At 33.5% G+C, this 10,841-nt stretch overlaps 1 protein-coding gene across 3 annotated transcripts in view; it reads right to left on the bottom strand.

Moving 5' to 3' along the window:
* NBEAL1 (neurobeachin like 1) overlaps positions 1 to 10,841 on the bottom strand; it is a 181,364-nt gene that overhangs the window by 32,972 nt on the left and 137,551 nt on the right. For all 3 annotated transcript variants that reach the window (XM_055089508.1, XM_024124568.3, XM_024124569.3), the window contains 5 exons: positions 9,194 to 9,295; positions 7,672 to 7,767; positions 7,154 to 7,278; positions 4,843 to 4,983; positions 1,955 to 2,085 (listed from right to left, as the gene is read on the bottom strand). In XM_055089508.1, coding sequence (XP_054945483.1) covers positions 1,955 to 2,085; positions 4,843 to 4,983; positions 7,154 to 7,278; positions 7,672 to 7,767; positions 9,194 to 9,295 — 595 coding nt within the window. The remainder of the gene's footprint in view (positions 1 to 1,954; positions 2,086 to 4,842; positions 4,984 to 7,153; positions 7,279 to 7,671; positions 7,768 to 9,193; positions 9,296 to 10,841) is intronic.

Raw genomic sequence — 10,841 nt, 5'->3', positions numbered from 1 at the left:
AGAAAAACAAATACCATATGCTAACACATATATATATGGAATCTAAGAAAAAAAAAAAAGGTCATGAAGAACCTAGGGGTAAGATGGGAATAAAGACACAGACCTACTAGAGCATAGACTTGAGGATATGGGGAGGGGGAAGGGTAAGCTGTGACAAAGTGAGAGAGTGGCATGGACATATATACACTACCAAACACAAAATAGATAGCTAGTGGGAAGTAGCCACATAGCACAGGGGGATCAGCTAGGTGGTTTGTGACTACCTAGAGGGGTGGGATGGGGAGGGTGGGAGGGAGGGAGATGCAAGAGGGAAGAGATATAGGGACATATGTATATGTATAACTGATTCACTTTGTTATAAAGCAGAAACTGACACACCATTGTAAAGCAATTATACTCCAATAAAGATGTTAAAAAAAAAAAAGAAAGAACACAAAGAATTAAAAGTCCCACTTCTTTCTAAGACACTGTTGTATCTGCCTATGATGCCTAGAATTGCTTTACTTATTTGTAATCATGACAGTAACTAGCCAAGAACAAAGCCAAAACACCCAGACCAGCAGAGTAAAAATACAGAAAGAACTTGGCTTTGATGATGTTGTTAAGTTACCATATCTCAGGATTTTTATTATGGAAAGTACTAAAATTTTCCTGCTTGCACAATTTTGAGTTGGTTTTATTAACATTTGTTGTCATTATAACATACTTTGCTTTCTCCTACCCAGCTCATTTCAAATAAAGAGGCAATGTATAATTAGAAATGGAGGCCACCAGGACAGTAGTACAAGACAGCAACTAGCTGTGGTGAATGTGAGTAATTGTCAAGCTAGGCAAACCTTAAATTCTGCATCCAAATTTAATCTGCTCATTCCTACTATCCCAGATACCCTGCTTTAGATGACTCCAATCCTCTGGCTGACTAAGAGTCTAGGATCACACTTAGTCAACAGTTGCATCTGATTTTCTGAAGGTGACCACTTCTAACTGCCTTACTCTGAGAATTAGATGCCTTGCCTCCAACAACCTGCCCCAGAGTGCACAACTGAAGGTCATGAAGTCCTGGATATGCTTTCACCAGCAGGACAAACAATTCTACTGAGCAAGCAAAGGGTCAAACATTAACATTACGTGCTGAGGGACGAAAAGAAGTTGTAACAGCCCTTTGACACTGGAATTTCCCTAAAGAACACCAATAGTAAGAACCTTGCCAATTTCCTTATTTGTACTTAAAATAAATCTAAACTACCTCATAGAAGAAGTATTTGGATATTCTTAAAGACCATATTTCACTCTACGATTCTTTTCTTCAGAAACATAATATGGTTTTTCAAATACTGTGGTAACTTATACCCAGTCATTATTTTCAACTTGCCTCCTGTCTTCTGCTGTAAAAGGAGTTAGCAAATTTCTACAAACTGTCAAAGAATAATTATTTTTGGCTTTGTGAGCCCTATGGTCTCTGTTGCAATTACTCAAATCTGCTATTATACTGTGAAAGCAGCCACAGTTTATGTAAATGAATTGACTAGTTGTATTCCAATAAAACTTTATTTATAAACACATGGTTCTGCCCACAGATTTGGCCCATGAACCTACAGTTTGCTGACCCCTGGTGTAAATCTTCATCTTATCTAACTTAAACACTTTTAACCCATGGAGCTTTATGGCTGAAATAGCATATAGCCATTTTTTGTTTCTCTAGTAAACACTGTACTCTGATAAATTCTCTTACCAATTCAAATTTGACTCATTTATCTTATTCACTGTAGCACTTCTACTTCCATAGAAGATAAGACTAGTACCTGAACATCATTTAAGCCCTGTCACTGAATAATACACAGACAGAATGAACCTTAAATAATCCAGAGGTCATCACAAAAATGTCCTAAAAGATATTTTTCAGGATTCTCCATTGGGACCTGTTCAGTCCAATTTTTAATCTCCTATTTCTTACGATTTTGATTTTCCAAAAATTCTGGGAAGTAGAAAAATTCAGGAATAAGTTCCTTCACATCATATGGATTGTCCACGAGAGCCTGCCAGGTAGCAGGGATGGAATGGAATTGTCGATCTGCACAGTCAAACCTGCATGTGGAGATTGAAAGAGAACAGTGAATACTGAATGAGAGCAACAACAGGCTAAAACAAACCTTTAATCTTCCTTCAGGTTTCCTCATAATTATTTTCTCTTTATTTAACCTTTCTCTTTAATGTCTAAAAACACAAGTTGCTCTTCTTATGACAATCTTTCTTATTTTGTTGCCAGGAACTGAATACTATAATTTTAATCACTAATATCACCTTAGTTAAAATAGATGAAAATGGCATAATTTTTAATCAGTAAAATTTATTACAGAAAGTAAATAAATATTATTTGGATATTTTTAAATTACAGAGTTTAAATATCACTCTAAGTATTATAGTATTTATATACAAAGTTAACAGATCTTTGGAAATGCTGCTGATTTAATCCTTGATACATAAGTATCTTTACAAACTCTTTTGCTAAAAACCAGAGGGTGAGTTAGGGAAATAGTTCTGTAGCTAAAGCTTTTACACTTTACTTGCATATACTATTATCTTATTTTAACTTTATTTTCAAGTTCGATCATGGGCCTATGGTAGCTGAAAGAAGCTCACGTGGTCATGCTGCAATTTTATTGTTTTGGCTAATCACAAACAGCATAAATCCCTTCTGTTTCATCTCCTTTGATAGTGTTTTCCTGGATTTATTCCATAAATGATGACTTCTAAGTGACAGTTAATGACTAATATGACTCTTTATGCCTAGCAACCTTGTTTTGAAGCAGAGCTGAACTTAGCAGAACTCTAAATTTAATTATAGTCAATGATTGTGTCATCAATAAAGTCTAATAATGGTATATTCAAATTGAAGGAGAGGTACAGCTTTAATGGCAGAATCTTTTTGTTTGAGTGGGGGAGAATAGCTTTACTGATACATAATTAACATACATATAATTCGCTCTAAGTGAACAATTCAACGGCCTTCAGTATATGCAGAGTTGTGCAGCCATCACCACAATCAATTTTAGAACATTTTCATCACTCCAAAATGAAACCCTGCATCTAATAGCAGTCACTCTCCATTCACTCTCCCTCCACCCCTGAGCAACTACTAATCTACTTTCTGTCTCTATGGATTTATCTATTTTAGACATTTTATGTAAATCATACAATATATGGCATTTTGTGTCTGGCTTATTTTATTCAGCGTACTGCTTTCAAGGTTCATCCATGTTGTAGGATAAATCAATCTTTCATTCCCTTTATTAACTCATGCCAGATAATATTTTATTGCATGGTTATACCACATTTTATTTATTCCTTTACCAGTTGATGGGTATTTGTGTTGTTTCCATATTTTGGCTATTATAAATGATGCTGCTAAGTACATTTGTGTACAAGTGTTTGCATGAACATATGTATTCAGTTATCTTGGGTATATACATAGGAGTAGAAGTACTGGGTAATATGTAATTCTATCTTTAACCTTTTGAAGTACTGCCAGACTGTTTTCCACAGAGGCTGCATCATTGTACATTCCCACTGCCAGTACATAATTATTCCAATTTCTTGACATACTCATCAACAGCAGGTATTATCTGTCTTTTTTGTTATAGCCATCCTCATGCGGGTAAAGAGGTTTCTCAATTTGATTTTGATTTTAATTTCCCTGATGACTAACGATGTTAATCATGTGTTTATTGGAAATTTGTAATCTTCTTTGGAGAAATGTCCATTTAGATCCTTTGTCCAGTTTTTAACTGGGTCATTTGTCTTTTTATTATTGCATTGCAAGAATTATTTATATATTCTAGATACAAGTCCCTTATCAGATCTATAATTTGCAAATATTTTCTCCTACTGAATTGGTTGTCTTTTTCACTTTCTTGATGATGTCCTTTGAAGCACAAACAGAATCTATTTTTGAAGCTTTATTAAAAAAATCATTTATTCATAAAATCACTAAAAGCTGAAAAGACCCAGTTATACTTTCCTGGAAGGAAAATTACCTGCATTCATGACAAATGTAACATTTGGAGATGTGTAGTGATCAAAGGCTCTCCTTGATAGCCAAGGCTTAGTGTACTAAAGACAGGAATAAGGAACCCAGGCTAATTTTGAGAGATAAAATTTACATGGAAAGAGTAGACAGGCAATGTTTACACAGTTTTTGATTGGGTAGAAAAGGCAAAATGATAATGGTAAAGAATAAGGCAACATGGAGACAAAATGGGAGTAAGTAGAGAGCTTCCTGGAGGATACACTGGGGAATGGAGGATTCTTGGAAAAGTTTCTTTCTTTAGGATCATTAAGAAAATGTGAAATTTAGGTAAGTTATAACACTGACAGGTAATACGATAATACAATGATATCACAGATCTGTTTGAGCTGCTACTAATAATGTAAGGGCACTTATTTCTCCCTATGTTTATTCCTATTGATTAATAAATATTTTTAGGAGGACTACATAGGCATTGGTTAGGTTTGAATCTCTGGGAAATGTCTTGGATCAAGGTCTAAATGAGTTCTAACTCTAAATCTCTGGTAGATTCCTAAACCAAGTTGAAAATCACAAAAGTACACTGGATAGCAGTAAAAAGGAATTCACCTTAAAAGTCATTTGTGTACGTCAGTTTGAGTGACCTGTTCTGAAACTAGTTTGGCTGCTTTTATCTAGGGAGCTAGTATATGAATCAAAACCTAACAGAGGAGAAAAAAAAGATAAGGCCCTGTTATAACAGTACATGACATGAAGGCAAAGAGTTTTCAACACTATCATACAGTCTTAAGAAAATAGCTTATTTACCCAAAACATACCTTCCACTCTGAAGCTGGATGTGGAGGGTGGTGAATGGTTCTGTACGAATAAGATAGTGCATAACCCCGGCAGAATTTGAATAGTGAGTACCATAATGAAATTTATCAATAGTTCCCATAGGATCCTCAAAATTTTCATATCTAAAAAAAGAAACTAAAGTTTTATAACCACAGTAGTAAAATTAACTTAGAAAGACATATGATTATATTGTATTGCTGAAAACACAGTTTTTAAGAAACTATGTATTTGTATCATCATGTCATGTTAATAAATGAAAAAAAATTTATTAATACTTTTTCCTGAACAATAAAATAGCACTAATATTGGATTTTTGAACACTTTTGTATTATGCAATAATACATATTCACTATAGATAAATTAGAAACCAGAGAGAAACTACCAAAAATGAAGAAATTTAAAATCAATTACAACTGCACTTCCCAGAGATAATTAATATTAACATTTTGATGAATGTGTCAATCTTGAATTATGAATTAATATATATTTTAATATAAAAATATATTTTAATATAAAACCACTATGCATTATATATCGTTCACAACTTATTTTTCCATCTAACAATTTTCTATTAATATCTTACAAAATATGTATAATTGATTCACTTTGCTGTACAGCAGAAACTAACACATTGTAAATCAACCACATGACAATAAAAAGTTTTAAAAATCTTACAAAACAACTGAATAGTCTATTTTTAACAGGTACACAGTATTTATAACAAGTAGATGTACAAATATACAACAATTTAACTATTTACTTATAGATATTTAGGTTGTTTCTATTTTTCTGCTTATTGTAAGCATGTGATAATTTAGACATCCTTTTGTGGCCAAGATAATGGAAAAAAATATAGAATGTCAGTCAAGAATTGTAAAAATGAATGTCTAATGATCTAAAGGTAAAAGAAGGAGATGTGTATAGCACAGGGAACTCTAATCAATATTCTGTGATAACCTATATGAGAAAAGAATCTGAAAAAGAATGAATATATGTATATGTATAACTGAATCACTTTGCTGTATACCTGAAACTAATACAACATTGTAAATCAACTATACTCTAATAAAATTTTTTTTAAAAAGGAAAAAAAAAAAAGGAGATGGTGGAATAGAAGGTCTAAATCAGATTATCAGCAAATGATATATATAATAATTCTACAAGAACTATCACTGATCTTATAATTGTTTTGAATGATGACATCTGAGTTAGTGGGTATAATATCTAAATAAGAATGAACAGTTTTTTGGAAGCAATAAACATTGAAATTTTTAAACCAAAATACTAAACAGTTCATCAAGCTAAGGTCAATTTCCTTTTACATAGCAATCATTAATATTCAGGAGAATAAAGAAAGTTTTTGGGTCAAAGTCATTTGAACCTATGCAAAAAAATATACTATTGAAATTTAAATTAAACTGTATCTTTGATTATCTATAAAATAAGTTAATTTATATGATCAGTATTTCCTGCGGAACAGTGTTAACAGTTTGACTAATGGCAGTAGGGTAATATATACACAGCAAAATTCCATTCAGTACATCAAATATTAAACACTGCAAAAAGTCCTGGGGAAGATCTGCAAACAAAAAGGGGGGAAAAAAAATAATGTACCATCAACCCTCAAATAAATCTACAACTAAGTTTGTTTGCAGAACTGCTCTTTGTCTTTATTACTAGAAGTAATAACTGACAAGTCATCCACAAGTTCACATGGAGAAAAAGGAAAATTAAAATTAGATTATTTTTTACTGTCAGCAGCTGGCTTTGGATAAAAAAAAAAGTATGAGACGTTTACAGGGTGGCTCATAAATATATAGAGCTATAAATATTTCCTTTCCTTATTCAAATATCACTTTCTAAATTTTCACACATTTCACTGTTCTTTATTCACATTATTGGTGAACAACAGGTTAGTATTATTAATTTTATATCCACCAAAATATTATATTAGATGGAATGTTAGATTTGTAGGTTATTAAGTCTAAAATACCTGGGGAGAAAAATTTCAAGAACCTATTACCGTTTAGCACATACCTATAACAAGGTGAAAGAAATTCTAAACCATATCAATTTAACTTTGGTAATGAAGGGAAATACACAGACTATAGTTAAGATATTTGAAGGACAACTGATATATTTTCAAGAAAACTTAATGAAGGAATCACCAGACTCTGATTATCAAAAGTAGTTGTGCATTTAAAAAAAGTAACACTTGGTTGGCCACAGCAGAAATCAATACAAATTCAAACAAGCTATGGGCATCTTTCAAAAGGGATGAAAAGCACTTACTTTTCTCGCATGGCTTTGGCATTTTTATCATTAACTACCCCAATTGGTTTGGATAGATCTCGAAATACAGATGGGTTATTAAGATCCAACTCTTCTGAAGTATAATCTTGTAAAATCCAGGGGAACTAAAAGAGCCACAATTTACAATTTAGACATTCCTTCCTAGAGAGGCTACCATCTCCATATCTAATATAAATGTTTATCTAAGACAAAAAGGGACAGTCTTTATTTTTTCCCTGTTGCAAATGTTTACTCATCTTTAGTTCAATAACCAGAAGCATTATTTCCTGTAATTCCACTGGAATATTTTCAATGAAGTGAAAGAAAAACGGTTTTTATTTTTAAAATACTCTTCATATTTACATACTTCTTGAAAATAGCAGGGTAGAAATATACAGAAAGGCAAAATCAGTTTTTATATCTTTTTAAAAATAAAAACTAGATATCATCCACATGTATTTTGTGCATTAGAAAACTGAAAGGTAATTCCATATTTACAAGATTTATATAAAACTCACCACAGGATACTGCGCAAGGTCATTATAGGTTCGTCCTGCCATTGTATTTAATTGAATGAGGTAGTCAAAATTTGATATCTCTCTGTTTACCCATTTCTAGACAGCACAAAAAAAGAAAAAATCAAAATTAATCTATATCTCTTAGAAATCAGTAACTATTACTGACAGTACTAAAATAATCTTTTGTTCCCATTATCTCTATCATCTTTTTGATAAACGAATGAAGCTTTAAAAAATATTTAACAGGGAGGTAAAATCAATATGCTTTTCCTAAATTCACTTCATTTTAAAAATTGGTCTCTAGAAAAGGAAAAGGAAGTTCCTACATTACAATCTAAAAAGTCTTCTATAAGAATTAAGTCTTTTCTTCAGTTAAAAAATATTTTGTTTGAATATCTTAAAACTTTTTAATTCTAGAAGGACTGCCCAAATTTGAAATTGCCATAAACTGAAATTTTCATAAGTGTAAATATTAAAAAAATCAGTATCTCAATGTACTAAAATGATCTACAAATTTTAAATAAACATTATATTAACTATATGCAGAAAACTACTTTTATAGAGCAAAGGTAAATGGGACTTTGCTATAACAGATATAAAAATTTTCTAAAGGAAGACATAAACATTATTTTTTTAATCACCTTACTGTACTTAGACTACTAATTACTCTACACAGTGTAGGCATGCTCAAGCATTTTGCTAACAGATTAATACACACCTTTAAGTTTACTGTGTGCCTTAAACAAAGGACATACTTATGGGAAATAGTGAGAAATGAATCTATGTATACAGATTTTATAGAAATCCCAATTATAACTGTACTTGAGGGCCAAACTGAGGAAACAGTACTTTAATGAATAAAGTTTATTCCACAGAAAGCAGGAAATATACTCTATTAAATAAAGCTTATTCCATAAACAATAGGAAACAATTGCTGATGGCTTTTGAACAAGAGCGACATTTAAAGATTAACACATATGTAGGAGGAAGGAGAGAGCCAGGAGGCAAGAGAACCTAACTAGAAGACTACTAAAACCCTAGAGAGCAAAAAACAAGGGCCTTTCTTTGGCTTTGGACAGTGTAAATTCAAGAGATGTTGGGATATATGTGAGGATAAAATACACGAAAGCATTAGCTTTCACAGATAGAAGGATTGGAGAATTTTTTTTTTTTTGCCTTTTTTCCATGGGTGTCTTTTGTATTTTCCCATTTTTTTTCTTGTGCACAGATTATTTTTATTTTTAAGAAAAAAAATCCTGTGTGCTATTTTTAAAAAGAATACCATTAAAAAAGAAGAATTTATAAGATATGCCCATGAACTGAATGACATGCGAACTGGAGACAGGGCACTGTTATGTGTGAGGGAAACACAAAGATTCAAAGATAATTCATAAGATCAATCTGAATGGAAGAAGAGCAGTTGCATAATTAAAATAAAATAATTGAAAGAAGGAAGTTTTACTTCTAAGCAAAAGTCTGAGATATAAAATGAACACCAAATCAGTGACTTAAAATTTCCTACCTGTGTCAATCCAGATGCTTTGAATAACTCCTGTGGTGATCTGGTTCCATAACTATTTGGAGAATGAAGTGACAACAGTCTGCTATATACTTTGTTCCTAACCTATTTAAAAAAAAAAAGCACTTTATGGCTTTAAAATTGATCAAGACAAACCAGGATTATGCCTTTATTAACAGATTTATTGAGATATAATTCATATACCATAAAATTCACCCTTTTAAATATACATTCAGTGGGCTTTTCTTAATATTCACAGAGCTGTGCAACCATTCACATTATCTAACTCTGGAACATTTGCATCATCCTCAAAAGAAACTACATACTCACTAGCCATCACTCCCTCCCATCCCCTGACAACAATTAAACTACTTTCCATCACTATGAATTTGCCAATCTGAACATTTCATATAAATAGAGGATTGTGCTTTTAACTTCTCTATTTTACAAGGCTTAATGAACTTATGACATGTATTTTTTTAGAACTTTATAGTATATAATGGAATAATCTTCAGACATTGAATCAAAAAACTACTTCACTTCTATTTCAAATTTAGTTCTGTCATTTACTAATCATCTTGGCAAATCAATTAATTTACTGAGTCTCATTTGTATATTAAATATAATAACCTCTACCCTTACAGTAATTCTGGGAATTACTCAGGTTTATGCAAATGTAAAGAAATAAAATTAATCTTTGAACTTCAGTATCCTCATCTATAAAAAAAGGAATGGAATTTGCCATATCTAATCTGAACGTTGTTAAGAAGTTTAGATACCACATACAAATGCCCTTTTAAAACTATTTACAGATTAGGAATCAAGATGGTGGAAGAGAAGGACATGCTCTCACTCCCTCTTGCGAGAACACCAGAATCACAACTAGCTGCTGGACAATCATCGACAGGAAGACACTGGAACTCACCAAAAAAGATACCCCACATCCAAAGACAAAAGGAGAAGCCACAATGAGACGGTAGGAGGGGCACAATCACAGTAAAATCAAATCCCATAACTGCTGGGTGGGTGACTCGTAGACTGGAGAACACTTATACCACAGAAGCCCTCCCACTGGAGTGAAGGTTCTGAGCCCCACGTCAGGTTCCCAACTTGGGGGTCCGGCAACGGGAGGAGGAATTCCTAGAGAAACAGACTTTGAAGGCTAGTGGGATTTGATGGCAGGACTTCGACAGGACTGGAGAAAGAGACTCCACTCTTGGAGGGCACACACAAAGTAGTGTGTGCATCGGGACCCAAGGGAAGGAGCAGTGACCTCAGGGGAGACTGAACCAGACCTACCTGCTAGTGTTGGAGGGTCTCCTGCAGAGGCGGGTGGTGGCTGTGGCTCACCGTGGGGACAAGGACACTGGCAGCAGAAGTTCTGGGAAGCACTCCTTGGCGTGAGCCCTCCCAGAGTCCACCATTAGCCCCACAAAAGAGCCCAGGTAAGCTCCAGTGTTGGGTTGCCTCAGGCCAAACAACCAACAGGGAGGGAACCCAGCCCCACCCATCAACAGTCAAGCAGATTAAAGTTTTACTGAGCTCTGCCCACCAGAGCAACAGTCAGCTCTAGCCACCACCAGTCCCTCCCATCAGGGAACTTGCACAAGCCTCTGAGATAGCCTCATCCACCAGAGGGCAGACAGCAGAA

The sequence above is a fragment of the Physeter macrocephalus genome, chromosome 2, assembly GCF_002837175.3.
Source record: "Physeter macrocephalus isolate SW-GA chromosome 2, ASM283717v5, whole genome shotgun sequence".
Taxonomy (NCBI): domain Eukaryota; kingdom Metazoa; phylum Chordata; class Mammalia; order Artiodactyla; family Physeteridae; genus Physeter; species Physeter macrocephalus.
Note: the sequence above shows the minus strand (reverse complement) of the source record. Positions and strands in the feature narration are given on the sequence as shown.